The 14,823-nt window shown below is 50.7% G+C and overlaps 1 protein-coding gene across 6 annotated transcripts in view; it reads right to left on the bottom strand.

Annotated features, from left to right (window-relative positions):
- Window positions 1-14,823, bottom strand: part of TRPM4 (transient receptor potential cation channel subfamily M member 4) — a 39,951-nt gene that overhangs the window by 6,748 nt on the left and 18,380 nt on the right. For all 6 annotated transcript variants that reach the window (XR_008293831.1, XM_027038039.2, XM_053211150.1 and 3 more), the window contains 5 exons: window positions 11,850-11,979; window positions 11,530-11,675; window positions 10,200-10,312; window positions 9,732-9,809; window positions 4,945-5,376 (listed from right to left, as the gene is read on the bottom strand). Coding sequence is in view for 5 of the 6 variants with exons in the window: in XM_027038039.2 (XP_026893840.1) it covers window positions 4,945-5,376; window positions 9,732-9,809; window positions 10,200-10,312; window positions 11,530-11,675; window positions 11,850-11,979 (899 nt within the window). In the remaining variant the exon portion in view is untranslated. The remainder of the gene's footprint in view (window positions 1-4,944; window positions 5,377-9,731; window positions 9,810-10,199; window positions 10,313-11,529; window positions 11,676-11,849; window positions 11,980-14,823) is intronic.

Here is a 14,823-nt window from a genome sequence, read left to right as displayed (position 1 = left end):
TCTGTCTCTCTCGGTCTCAAAAATAAATAAAACATTAAAAAAAATTTTTTTTTAATAAAATAAAATCTGACAAAACTATAGAAGAATTCCTTCCTGGGCTTCAGAGGATGAGCTCTCACATAACAAGCGAAGCCTTTTATGCAAGTGATATATATAAGATCACACTAAAGGAAAAGACAGATTAATTTGACAACCTGGACACGTGAAACTTCCTTGCAGCAAAAGGTAACATAAATACGACCGACACTGAAGGGCAACGCTGTTTGCCAAAAACGCATCACCTACATTTGCTCAGGAGGGAACCCGAGACTAACTCAAATAGAGCCAAATCGTACACAGTAACTGGTCTGGACTGTCCAAGGGTGTTAAGATCATAAGAGCCAAAGGACTGGCGAACTGGATTGGCTCCTGGAGCAGAAAAAGGACATCAGTGGGACAACAGAGGGATTTGAGTAAGAATTTCCTGGTTTGGGTAATGCAAGATGTTAACACTTGGGGATCCCGGTGAAAGGTGTGGAGGAATTCTCTGTACTGTTGCTGCAGCATTTGTTGTAAGTCTCGGGGTATTTCAACATGAAAACTTAAAGAGTAAAAAAATGTTTAGGATAATATACAAGGGGCGCCAGGGTGGCTCAGTTGTTCGGCATCTGACTTTGGCTCACGTCATGATCTCACGGTTCGTGAGTTCAAGTCCCACATCGAGGGAGCTCGAGCTCCACTTTGGGCGAGCTGGAGCCCCAATTCGGGTAAAAATACGAACGCTGCTTCCCTCTCTCTCTTTCTCTCCCTCTGCCCTTCCTGGGATTCTCTCCTCTCTGCCCCTCGCTCACTTGCGCCAATAAACAAACAAATGAACAAACAAACAAATAAATAAAATGCGAAACTATTCAGAGAAAGGAAGCAATTTACAGATAATGATGACAAAAAAAAAAAAAAAGGATAATATACAAAAGCGAGGTGCCTGGCTGGCTGAGTCGATAAGGGCATCCGACTTCTGATCTCACGGTCATAAATTCCAGCCCCACGTTGGGTATGGAGCCTACTTTAAAAAATAAAATAAAATAAAATAAAAATAATAATAATATACAAAAGTGAAAAGACAAGCTACAGACCGTGGGAAGATATTGAGAACAAATCCAAGAGTTCGTGGTGCCTGGCTGGCTCAGTCAGTAGAGCATAGGACTCTTGATCTTGGGGTTGTGAGTTTGAGCCCCTTATCGGATGTGATCACTTAAAATCTTTAGGGGCACCTGGGTGGCTTAGTCAGTTAAGCATCCGACTTGGGCTCAGGTCACGATCTCATGGTTCGTAGGTTTGGGCCCCCCATTAGGCTCTGTGCTGACAGCCTGGAGCTTGGAGCCTTCTTCAGATTCTGTGTCTCCCCGCCCCTCTCTCTCTGCCCCTCCCCCACTCTCTCTCTCAAAAATAAATGATTAAAAAAAATTCTTTAGGGGTGCCTGGGTAGCTCAGTCAGTTGAGTGACTGACTTCAGCTCAGGTCATGATCTCACAGTTTGTGAGTTCAAGCCCCACGTCGGGCTCTGTGCTGACAGCTCAGAGCCTGGAGCCTGCTTCGGATTCCGTGTCTCCTTCTCTCTCTGCCCCTCTCCCACTCATACTCTGTCTCTCTCTCCTTCAAAAATAAACAAACATTAAAAAAAAAAAAAAACCTTAAAAAAAAAAAAACAGGGTCACCTGAGTGGCTTAGTTGGTTAAGCATCTGACTCTTGGCTTTGGCTCAGGTGGCGATCTCATGGATCCTGAGTTCAAGTCGGCTGACGGTGTAGAGCCTCCTTGGGATTCTCTCTCTCTCTCTGCCCCTCCCACACTCTCTCTCTCAAAATAAACAAATAAATAAAGTAAATAAACTTAAAAAGAAAAACAGTAACAAGGGTTCAGAGAGCACCTACCCATACACATATGTAAAAGATCAACAAACATAAACGGACATGTATTTTTTTTAATGTTTATTTTTGAAAGAGAGAGAGACAGAGACAGAGCACAAGTGGGGGAGGGGCAGAGAGAGAGGGAGACACAGAATCGGAAGCAGGCTCCAGACCCTGAGCTGTCAGCACAGAGCCTGACGTGGGGTTCGAACCCACGAACAGTGAGATCATGACCTGAGCCGAAGTCGGTCGCTTAACCAACTGAGCCACCCAGGCGCCCCTGGGACTTTATTTAAAAAAAAAAAAAAAAAAAAAAAAGAAACCTCATCAGCTAATACCTGATTAGAACTTCCTGTTATCTTGAGTAGAAAATGAAAGAGACTTTGTGGCAAGACTTTTGGCCAGATTTCTACCTCTTCCAGTTTAGAAATTCAGTCTCCCTGCCTTATAAAAAGAACTCATTCATTCAATACATTCTGGCCAGGAGAAGTCGGTCTTGTCTAATCTGTAGCCAACGGCGGCTGAAACCCCCTTCTTCTGGAACCGGATGACACATGTTCAAAGAGCAAGGTATATCTGCAAACACGGTCATGGAAAGGATGGCAGGACATACTGAAGAGGGAAAAAAAAAGTTGGCGAAAAATACCGCAAATATAATGTCATTTGTGTGTAAACGTATGTGTCTCTGTCCACGTAAAAGCACAGAAAAAGAACAGGCAGAATGTGGGGCGCCTGGGTGGCTCGGCCGGTTAAGCGTCCGACTCTTGATTTCGGCTCAGGTCATATCTCAGGGGTCGTGAGTTCGAGCCCCACATTGGGCTCTGCGCTGACAGCACAGAGCCTGCTTGGGATTCTGTCTCCCTCTTCCTCTCTCTCAAAAATAAATAAATCAACATTAAAACAAAAGAAAGACCAGGCAGAACGTGCACCAAACTCTTGATGGCAACCGTGGATGGAAGAGTGAGGACTCTCGGAAAGACTGAAGAATAATGTCAGTTTCTGTTCTGTGCCTTTCTTTTGTTTAATCCTGTTCACTGAGGACAACTTTCTGCATTTCTTTGATAAGAGACTGTATTTCAAAGACATTTTAAGTTGCTGGGAGATGGTGTCGCGTTTATAATCTTGTGTGAGGAGAAAGACAGCACAAGCCATACTGAGAGCACCATTTGGGGTGACCTCAGGACAGGAGGGAGGCACACGGGAGGGACCCGGAGTCTGGCAAGGATAAAGGAAGCCTTCCAGAGACGGAGGCAGCAAAACTGAGGCCTAAAGGAAGCGGAGGCATTGGCTTGGCCAAGGAGAAGAGGGAAAAGTGTTTCGAGAAAGGGGAACAGCGAGACTCAAAGACACGACAATTTGTCCCCAAGGATGTGTTGACATGCCCCTGCCCTTTCCCTGGGCACCACACAGTATGATCTGGAAACCATGGAAGAAATGAACTAACGTTACACAGCCCAGTCTTGGTGGCAGAAATATTTGAGGTGAATTCCTGACAATTTTTTTTTCTTTTAATGTTTATACATTTTTGGGGGGGCGGGGAGGGACAGAGAGAGAAAAGGGGACAGAGGATCCGAAGCGGGCACTACACTGACAGCAGAGAGTCCGATGCGGGGCTTGAACTCACAAGGGTGATGGAATCAAACCCCCAGTCAGGCTCTGCACTGAGCGAGGAGCCTACTTAAGATTCTCTCTTTCTCTGCCCCTCCCCCACTCTTGCACTTGCCCCCTCTCTCTCTCTCTCTCTCTAAAATAATTTTTTTTTAATTTAAAAAACTTAAATATAAATGTGAATCTATAAAATTTGACCCAGGAAAACTGGACACGAATGAATCAAAGCCACAAAGTAAAATTCACAAACCCAGAACCTAGGTTTGGGCAAAATTCGATACAGACAATAACACAAATGATGAGCCCAATATTTGTGGTACGACTTAACCCAAATAATAATTCACGAAGTTGAAGTAATTTCAGAAACTGAAAATAAAAATAACAATATGGGGTGCTTGGGTGGCTCGGTCGGTGAAGCCTCGACTTCAGCTCAGGCCATGATCTCAGGGTTCCTGAGTTCAAGCCTCACCTCTGGCTCTGTGCTGACAGCTTGGAGCCTGGAGCCCGTTTCAGATTCTGTGTCTCCCTCCCCTGCTTGTGTGTGCTCTCTCTCTCCCTCTCTCAAAAATAAATAAACATTAAAAAAAAAAGAAACAAAGAAAGAAAGAAAGAAAGAAAGAAGAAAAAAAAAGAAAAGAAAAAGAAAAGAAGAAAAAGAAAATTAATTAGTTTAACTGCCCTGCATATAAAACTGACCGAGGAAGTTTGAAGAAACTGGAAAACACTTCCTTGATAAGAACTCATCTGTCCTGGTCAAATTCTGATTCCAATTTTGTAATTGCACAGATTGAAAATATTTAGGATCAAGGTCAAAGCCCCTGTGGCTGTGAGGAAGGAACTGAGAGCTGCTTGGAGGGGCCGGAGCCCAGATGAAGAAAAGAGAAAGAAATGGGGGCACAGGCTGGGGAGATGGGCGCGCCAGGACCGTCCAGGGCTCCCAGTGCCAAGTGCAGGGGTGCTGGGCAGCCACGGGTCAGTTCTGGGAGTAGAAAGACCCTTGCGGGCCCCACGGGAGATGGACTGGAGGGAAGAGGGGCGTCCAGGAGGCTGGGGCAAGGGGGCGGGAGGGAGAGGGGACCCGACTGGGGGGGGGCGGGCATGAGGACAGAGGAGGGGAGAAGGCCAGGGTGGTGTCCGCGCCCGGCCGGGTGTCTGGGGGGAGGACTCCGGTCCACCAGCTGGTGCTGCAGCTGTGGGGCCAGGTTCGAGGACTAGAGAAAAGCCCGAGAGCCTGCAGATCTAGAACAGCAACAACCACAGTGCGGTTCTTGCCCCGATCCCCACGTCCCTCAAGCCGGATTGCCGCACGCGAGCGAGCAAACTGCTGGGGGCCCGCGGTTCCGCGGTGGGTGCCTTCCAGCAAGAAGGGGTTGCCTGCTTTTCAAGAAAAAGCGGAGCTGGCTCCAGCCCAGCGGGGAGGGCCCGCGGCCCAAGGTCACGGGGACACTCACCGGCAGCCCACGCCGAGGAGGAAGCAGGTGAGGGCCACCAGGTCGCACTGGTTCCAGGCGTCCGCGAGGTAGAGGTGCAGCCGGTGGCGCAGCGGGGCCCGGCGGGGCCCCGGGCCGGGCCCCCCGGTGGCCAGGCTGCCCCAGCCGCCGCCCAGGCCCTGGCGGAACTCCTCGCAGAGCAGGGTGAAGGCCCAGAAGTAGAGCAGCAGCTCCGGGGCGGCGGGCGGCTCGGGCCGGAAGTCGACGAGCAGCACGTGGGCGAAGAGCAGCAGGAAGAGGAGGTAACTGACCACGTTGCCCATGAAGGCGGTCACCGGCGCCCCCCAGAACTGGGGCCAGCGGCGCAGGCGTGGGGGGCACTTCCCACAGCAGCCCCTGCGTCCAGGCCGCGTCAGCGTCCCCACGGGGGTCTGCTCAGGGGGCTCTGCCAGCCTGGGGGGGGGGGGGGGGGGGAGGGGGTGTGGAGGGGAGAGGGGGGAGGAGGGCTCAGCCTGACCTCTGAGCCCCTCTTCCCCATCATCAAGACCTCTCACCTTTCCCATCTGACTTCTAACCCTGCCGGACCTGAAACCAAGTCGGCTGCCTGCCATCGCCTTGACTTCTGACCCGTGTATCTAACCCCTGACCTCTGAAATCTCCTACCATCAAGACTGCTGACTTTCTACCTCTGACTTTCTCCACCCTCTGGCCTCTGACCCGCGTCTGACTGCCGACTCCCTCTTCCTTCACCTTCATAGCCTCTGACTCTCCGACTTTGGACCATCCCCCTGACCTCTGACCCCCCTCACTTCCATGATCTCGGCTCCCCAGGTTAGACAGCGCTGTCCCTGAACATTAACTTCTGACCCACAAATTCTGACGTCAGGCTGTCCGGCCCGGTGTTCTCCGGATCTGACCTCGGACCACACAGCCGTATTTGGCTTCTAGATTCTGACCTCCTCGGTCCACTCCTGTCTCTGACCCTTCTCCTCCAAGTTCTGATCCTCTGTCCCAATTTCAGCCTGACTCTTAATTCCGACCTCAGATCAAAAACGCCAAAATAGGAGCGTCAGGGTGGCTCCGTTGGTTAAGCTTCCAGCTCTAGATTTCGGCTCAGGTCATGATCTCATGGTTTGTGAGTTCAAGCCCAGCATTGGGTTCTGTGCTGACAACTTGGGGAGCCTGCTTGGGATTCTCTCCCTCCCTCTCTCTAAAAATAAATGAATAAACTTTATTTTTTAAAAAGCCAACATGAATAATGCAAATTAATAGTAAACTCAGAAAGCTAACAGGAAAATTAAATTGGCTTGGAAAGGCGTCTTCTTTTTATAAACCAAGCAGAAGGGGCACCTGGGTGGCTCAGTCGGTTGAGTGTCTGACTTCAGCTCAGGTCATGATGTCATAGTTCATGGGTCTGAGCCCCACGTCAGGCTCTGTGCTGACAGCTCAGAGCCTGGAGCCTGCTTCACGTTCTGTCTCCCTCTCTCTCTGCCCCTTCCCCAGTCATGCTGTCTGTCTCTCTCTCTCTCTCAAAAATGAACATTAAAAAAAAAAAAAAAAAAAGTGTATATATAAACCAAGAAGAAAGATAATAGCCCCAGAGTGGAAACAACCCAAAGGTCCACCTGCTTATCCATGGATAAGTAAAATATGGTGTGGCCACACACCAGAATATTATTTAGCGATATAAAGGGATGGAGCACTGACTGACACGTGTTACAACATGGATAAATCTTGAAAACGTGATGATAAGTTAATGAAGCCAATCATAAAAGACCACATAGTGTATGGCCCCATTTATACAAAACGTCAGGAATAGGGAAATTCGTAGACACAGAAAACCAATTATTGGCCCCCCAGGGCTGGGGGGAGGGAGGAATGAGGAGTGACCCTTAACGGGTACGGGGTTTCTTGTGGCAGCGACAGTGTTTTCAGGTTCATTGTGGTGACAACGGCACAATTCTGTGAACATACTAAAAACCACTGAATCGTAACCCCTTCAATGGGTGGACTGAATGTGAATTTTATCTCAGCAAAAGCTGGTCTCAAGAAAACAAGAGGAAAGAACTGTAAAAGCTAAAGCGAGTGAGATGCAGAGAGGACAGAAAGTTCCCTAGGGTCAAAGGAAAAGAGACCTGTTATCTGGCATTTCACCCTCCGTGGGGCCCTGGGACCCAAGACCGCGTGGTGGATCAGAAGGCTCCCTGCCGTCCGCCATCTTGAATCAGGCACAGCCGGGCCACACAGTTTCCTGGGCGCATCCCGAGCCTCCCTGAGGAGGCATCCGGGACTCTGTCTTTCTACAAAGCTCTCCATGGAGGTGGCTCTCCACAGTGGCTAAGAGCACGGACGGCTTCAGGAGCAAGAAGCTGGTTCAAATCCCAGCTCCACCATCTACCGGTCACATGAGCTGAGGCGAGTGACTTAGTCCCTCAGTCATTTCATGCTCAAATAACAGACTCTACGGCATAGGGCTGTTGAGGGAATGAAACTGATTTTCAAAAGGACTTAGCACCCTGGCTGCCCACTGCGAGTGTTCCAGGACATCAGCTATGGTCGCTGTCACTGTCACCATCACCATGGTGCAAAAGTCGGGAGCTCACTGGGTGAGCACATCGTTACTGATCCTGACACTGGGGACTTTTCTCAGCGGTCCCAATTTTTTCCTTAGCTTTCTCTTCCATCTTGACAAATATTTCGTATTCGTTGTGCGTTATCTCGGAAAAATATGTGTGTGTCTACATATATACATTTAAATTTGCTCCTCGAGGTAGGTAGTGGATTTTAGAGACCGGTCATGTTTCTAACACTTACCAGAAACATTTTTTCTTCTGGGATACTGGGGGCCAGGGTCCCTCCCTCTTCTCACCTTACTGCCTAAAGTAGAGACAGAGGCTGTGTCTCTGTCTCTCTCTGCCCTGCCCCCCCCTCAGACTCTGTCTCTCTCTCTCTCAAAAATAAATAAACACTAGGGCGCCGGGGTGGCGCAGTCGGTTAAGCATCCGACTTCAGCCAGGTCACGATCTCGCGGTCTGTGAGTTCGAGCCCCGCGTCAGGCTCTGGGCTGATGGCTCAGAGCCTGGAGCCTGTTTCCAATTCTGTGTCTCCCTCTCTCTCTGCCCCTCCCCCGTTCATGCTCTGTCTCTCTCTGTCCCAAAAATAAATAAATGTTGAAAAAATAAATAAATAAACACTAAAAAAAGGGGGGGTGGCGCATGGGTGGCTCAGTCGGTCGGGCGTCCGACTTCAGCTCAAGTCATGATCTCACGGCTGGTGAGTTCGAGCCCAGCGTTGGGCTCCAGCTCAGAGCCCAGAGCCTGCTTCGGATTCTGTGTCTCCCTTTCTGTCTCTGCCCCTCCCCTGTTCTCTCTCTCTCTCTCTCTCTCAAAAATAAATAAACACTAAAAAAAATTTTTTTTAAGTAGAGACAGAGGGTACGAAGATGCATATAAGTGTGGGCCTCGTTTTCTCCGTGTCTCTGTTACCAGAGGTTGAGACCCTTATGCCTACACACGTCGTTCAACGAAATAAGTGATAAATGGGTTAATAACCACAGTAGCAATGAACGATCCCCGTTAATTGAGCGCTTACTGTGTGCCAGACGGTGTGATGCACTTGACACGTTATCCCCGTGAGGCCCCCACTGTAACACGCCTCGCCGTTCCGCGCCAAACATTCTGCTTCCCTCTCAGTGGGAGAATCGGGGGCTGAGGAGTTACCATACGCCTCCTTTTTGCCAGTAAAATGTGGGCACCAGGGACAAATGTCTCTTCCACGTGGCGGCTTTAAGAGCCAGTACCTCGCTCCCCATTTCCCTTTTGTCTCTGCCCTGAGACCAGCAACATCCCAGCTGGGAGCTGCTCACTCGCCCCCCCCAGGCGGAAGCCATATTGGAGGCAGGACACAGACAACCCAGAAAAGGAGCGTGAGGAGTGAGCGTTGGTTGTGGCCAGTCGCTGAGAGTTTAGGGTGTTTTCTTTTTTGTCTTTTAAAGACCGGAACATTCTTTTTTTTTTTTTTTTTTAAGTTTACTTATTTATTTCGAGAGAGAGAGAGAGCATGCACGCGAGCGTGCGCGCGAGGGAGGGACAGAGAGAGAGAGAGAATTCTAAGCAGGCTCCACGCTGTCGGCACAGAGCCCAACCCGGGGCTCGATCTCACAAACCGTGAGATCGTGACCTGAGCCGAAATCCGGAGTCAGCCGCTTAACCAACTGAGCCACCCAGGCGCCCCTGGGATGTTTTCTTACGCAGCACTGCCCAACCTAAGCTGACATGGGTACAACCTTCCATGCACCTTCATTTAACAGAAAAGAAACCTGGGGCTCGGGGTGAAGTCACTTCCAAGGTCAAAGTCAAGGTTTGAACCCAGGTCTGCTTGACCCACCGCCAAGTCCCTCAGCACCTCCACTCTGTGGCATCATCACAAGTTTGGTAGACCGTTTGCTTAGGCCTGGGTACCACAGCACAGAGCTTCAGGGCAATGGCCCTGGAGTCAGAAGAAAAGCAAACAAACAAAAAACGACGAAGGATCCCCTGAATGAACCAAATCCAGCTGATTCCACTTGCTACACGGAGACGGAAGTACGTGTGGCATGAGGCAAACTGGCTTCCAAACTTCGCGGCAGAACCAAAGCTTGACGCAAGCCGAGCGTGGCATTTGGGACACTTCCTCCGTATCGTCAACGGCTTCATGAAGCCATTACCCCCAGAAGCTCCGCCTCTGCCCTCTGGCTTTGCTCTCAGCGCCTGGGGCTCCTGAAGCTGCCCAGGGGGCCCCCCCTCGCACGGAGCTGGGGCTCCACTCACCCCGCGGGGCCTTCCCCGTTGACGCCCCGATCCACGCCAAAGGCCAGGTCCTTCTGTGTGGACTCCTCCTCTGGCTTCCTGGCATGGAGGAAAACGCAAGGTGAGGAACGGGGACGGGGCAAGCGGAGGAGGAATTCTTCGGACACAGACCCAAACTTCTTCACCCAGAGACATTGGCAGGGAGACAGCGAGGAACTTTCCTAGACTCACCCCAAAGGGATCTTCCCCCCCCCCCGAGCCACAGCCGGAGGGCAGAGGAACCGTTCCCCAGAGACACTGCAGAGGGCCCCCCCCCCCCACCCACCCCGGAAGCTCACCTCCCAGACACGCCCCCAGTCTTGGGGAGGGAAAGAGAGCGAACGGGGAGGGGAAGCACTGGACAGACCAAGTGGGGAGGCAACCAGATGTGAGCAGGAAGGGCAAACTGAGCACCACCCCCCTCCTGCCGGTCGGACCCCAGGGACTGACCTGAAGGTGATGAGGTTGGTGTAGATGAGTGGGGGGCAAAAGAAGGCGAGAACCAGGGCCCAGATGGGAGTGGTGCTGTCCATCTCCCCCCACCACTTCTGTGTCAGCAGAGACTGTGGGGTGTGAGGAGGGTTCAGAGCCTGAATCTCCCCACAGCCCCTTTCCAAAGACCCCAGGGAAGAACTGGGCAACAGCTGCAGCACACAGAGCAAGCGCCCAATATGGCGGCTGTAACTTTGGGGGGGGGGGGAGGGTCAAAGGTGAGGAGGACCTGTCCCAGGTTTTAGCGGGTAGAGTTACAAAACCAACATTTATTACAATATGCTAGATACCAGGTGAAGCATTTTACATAGATGAGATCACTGAACTCTCACCACCCCCCTCCCCCCAGGAGAACACGTACTGACTAGTATTTTCTCCCTTTGCACAGATGGGGCACGGAGAGGTTAAGGAAGAGACCCAAGCTGGAACTCACGAGTGTCACCACCATTCAAAGCAAAGGACTCTGGGTAACTACTTGAAATGCCAGACAAATCCTTCCGGACAGGGGAGGACAGGACTTCCGGTTGGGGTGGGCAGACTTCCTGTACTGAGGGTGGGACTCTCTGAGCCCCTGTCAGGTGTTTTTTGTTTTTTGGGTTTTTTCTAAGTAAGCTTTATGCCCGACGTTGGGGCTTGAACTTACCACCCTGAGCCTGAGATCAAGAGTCACTGAGGCAGCCAGGTGCCCCACCCCTGTTCAGCTTTACATTGATATTGGGAAAGGTTTTAAAACGTCAGGATGGTCAGGATGGGAGCGACCGTGAGCCAAGCAGGGCTTCCCAAAGGAGAGGATTTCCCGGGGGGGGAAGGGTGGGATTCCTAAACCAGAGTTCATCTCTGTCCAAAACACTAGGTAACTGTCCAGAGAGGTCATTCTAATTGCTGAGACCTGGAACTGAGGACCTCTCAAAGGAAGCAGGAAGGCCTTCCTGTGGACGAGGCAGGGCTTCCTTTGGGAGGAGTCAGACTTCCCGTGGGAGTGGGAAGGACTTCCTGTGTGCCAGAGGGGACTTCCTAAAGTCACCAGGAATTTCCCTATCGCGGAGGGAGCTTTTTAGGAGGGTGGGCTTTGCTGTGGGAAGGTTGGCTTTCCCGTGGCAGGGGGTGGGGCTTCTTCTGGGAAGAGCAGCCCTTCTGGGAGAAGGCTGAGAATTTCTGGAGGGTGGGTGGTCTCCCAGAGGGAGGCCGGTCAAGTCCATTCGCTGCCCGCAGTGGCAGGGGCTTATCCTCCATACATCCCAAAGTCCAGGTGGGAACTGTTGAGGATGCCGGCACCTCAGGGGCTCACCTGGACCCCATCCTGGGCAAAGAAGGCACGGGCGTCGGCCTGCATGGCAAGCTGCAGGCAGGTGGCATCCCCCCAGAGCGGGCAGCGGCGGAGCAGTAGGCGAGCGGCCCGTTTCTCGCTGCTGCGGTAGCACTCCCCGAAAAGGTCTGGGGGCGGGAGACATAAATGAGGGAAGAGAAGGAGCGAGGGCGCGGTGTGCGGGGAAGGACGAGGGGACTGAAGGGGAAGGCGCAGGGCTGTGCGAGGAGGAGTGGGGGGGATGCGCACACCCCTCAAGGCAGCTCCCTGTCCCCGCCCCCACGCACGCGTGCCTGACGCACCAACACCCAGGCCCTCAAACTTGGCCGCCAGGTCCTTCCTCCGGGCCGCCTCCTCCGCCTCAGACTCCAGGCGTGCCAGCACGCGGAGCAGCAAACAGGCCCCGAGAGCCGAGGCCACGGCGTTGGAGCCCTGAAGAGACAGAGAGAGGGGTCATGGATACGGGTCACAGTTTATTTGTTTTTCAATGTTTTATTTATTAATTTTGAGACACAGAGAGACAGAGCATGAGCGCGGGACGGGTAGAGAGAGGGAGACACAGAATCCGAAGCAGGCTCTGGGCTCTGAGCTGTCAGCACAGAGCCCGAGGCGGGGCGGGAACTCACACACCATGAGATCATGACCTGAGCTGAAGTCGGATTCTTAACGGACTGAGCCACCCCAGATGGGGTCAGAGTTTAGAGAGGCTCACGGAAGGTGGTGGGGGGGGGAAGCCTGTGGTCAAGGGAAAGGACAGAGCCAGAAGTGAGAAATTAACCAGGGTCATCAGAGGCCAAGATTGAAGCAATGTTTGTAGGTGAATCTGGGCATCAGGTGAAAATGTCAAAAGTCAGGAAGTTCAGGGGCACCTGGGTGGCTCAGTGGGTTAAACATCCGAATCTTGATTTAGGCTCAGGTCATGATCTCACACTTCGTGAGATCAAACCTCACATCAGGCTCTGTGCTGACAGCACGGAGCCCGCTTGGGATTCTCTCCCTGTTTCTCTCAGTTCGTGCACGCGAGCTCTCTCTCAAAATAAATAAATAAACTTAAAAAAAAAAAAAAGTCAGATAGTTCAGGGAGCGGGGCTGGGGTAGAGTTCGAATGACCTCAGAGGTTACAGACAGGTCAAGCAGCAGTTGGAAGAAATGTCCCCTAAACTGGCAGAGTACGGAATTTCAAAACTCTGGCTCTCCAAAAAGCAACAGATAAGCTGGCAAAAACTGTCAGAACCAACTTTCTCAGAGTCCAAGACCGGACTATAAAACTTACAACAAATAGGAGAAAGTTCAACGAAGAAAGAAAACACCAAGTTTGGGCAAAAGAGCGCTGTGACATTTTAACTACCACTGTCAACACCCCGCCTGAAGGGCGGCCTGTTCCTGGTGCAAACTGTTGGTACCAGAGGGAGATTCAGATCTTCTCCTTAAATAATTGTGGTTGTGTGCGCGTGTGGATTTAGCTGGTGGCTATCTGAAGGAACAGCTCAAGGGCCTGCGTTTGTCTCAAGGTTCTCGGGGCTTCCCCCAACCAGAAATGGCTTCCCGGGGGCCGGTGTCAGAAAGCATTTAAGGACAAATAGATTAGCCTCAGCCGCCTGAGGCAAAAAATAACAGTCAAGGCGAACAAAAGATAAATATACTCAGCAGCTGGGGAGGGAAGCGGCCGGGGGAGAGGAGAGTTGAAGGAATAAGGGTTTGAGGAGTTCCTACGTGTATCAGGGAATCTAGAAGGCTACATGCATGACTGAGATGGTGCAGGCTCAGAAGAGATTCGAGAAAACCCTAACTTTTCACGTCTTGCTGACCTTTTGTGTCAGCAAAAGCAGGAAGTGAAGGCTAAGGCAAAATGGCAAACAGCCTGCCTGAGTGTCGAAAGACAGCTCCAGGGGTGTCTGCGTGGCTCAGCCAGTTGAGTGTCTGACTCTTGGTTTCGGCTCAGGTCACGATCTCGGGGTTTGTGAGTTCGAGCCCCACATCGGGCTCTGTGCCGATGGCGCAGGGCCTGCTTGGGAATCTCTCTCTCTCCCTCTTTCTCTGCCCCTCCCCTGTGCTCTTTCTTTCTCTCTCAAAAATAAACATTAAAAATTTTTAAAAGAAAAAGAAAGACAGCTCTGACACAGAGCCAATCTGCAAACCAGGAGTGTCGGGCCCCTCCCCCTCCCCCCCTCCCAGGCCCTGGGCGTTTAAGGATTTCTCTGTCAAGTCACTAGCTGGCCACTAACCTAACAGAACAGGGACTTCAGGGGCCACACATGACAAAGAATAAAGACTTTACAAAAGAGCTTAGAAAAGTCACTGAACAAACACCACCACCGTCAACACAACAAATCACAACGCACCCTGAAGGAAGGGGGTGAGCTGACTTCCAGAGCGGCCACACTATATTATTCAAAATGCCCAGTTAAAACAAAACAAAACGATGAGGCAGGCAAAGAAACAAGAAAGTATGGCACAGTATCAGGGAAAAAACAGAAACAGAAACCGTCCCTGCAGAAGCTAAGACACCAGACTTACTAGACAAAGGCTTTAAATTAATTGCCTGAAATGTGCTCAAAGAGCTAAAGGAAATCATGGACAAAAACTCCAGAAAGCCAGGAGAAGGATGTCTTACTAGAGAATAGGAATAAAAAGACAGAAATTACCAGAAAACAAAAAACAAAAACAAACGTAATAATTCTGGAGCTAGAAAGTGCAGTAACTGAAATGAAAAATTCACTAGAGGGGCTCAACAGCAGCTTTGAGGAGACAGAAGAAAGAATGCATGAGCTTGAAGACAGATCAGTTGAGACGATCCGGTTTGGGGTGCAGAGAGAAACAAGAATGAAGACAAATGAACAGAACCTAAAAGACCTGTGGAACACTATCAACCACACCAATATATGTATAATTGGAGTCCCAAAGGGAGAGGACCGTGAGAAATGGCTAGAAAGAACATTTCAAGATATAATGGAGGAAAACTCCCCAAATTTTGATGAAAGACATGAATCTGTACGTGCAAGAGCAAGGAACTCGAAGTAGGATAAATTCAAAGAGGTTCACGCTGAAAAACATTTTAATCAAATTGTCAAAAGCCAAAACCAGAGACTCGTAAGATCCGCAAAGGAGAAATGACTGATCACACATGGGGAATCTCAGTAAGACTAACATGTAGGATTAAATAGTTATAGTTCATATAATTACAAAACCATAAAACCCTCCGAAGAGAACACAGGGATAAAACTTCGTGACCTTGGATTTAGCGATAGTTACTTAGATATGACACCAAAAGCAAAA

This window comes from Acinonyx jubatus, chromosome E2, assembly GCF_027475565.1.
Source record: "Acinonyx jubatus isolate Ajub_Pintada_27869175 chromosome E2, VMU_Ajub_asm_v1.0, whole genome shotgun sequence".
Classification (NCBI taxonomy): domain Eukaryota; kingdom Metazoa; phylum Chordata; class Mammalia; order Carnivora; family Felidae; genus Acinonyx; species Acinonyx jubatus.
This window is presented reverse-complemented; position numbering and strand designations above follow the sequence as displayed.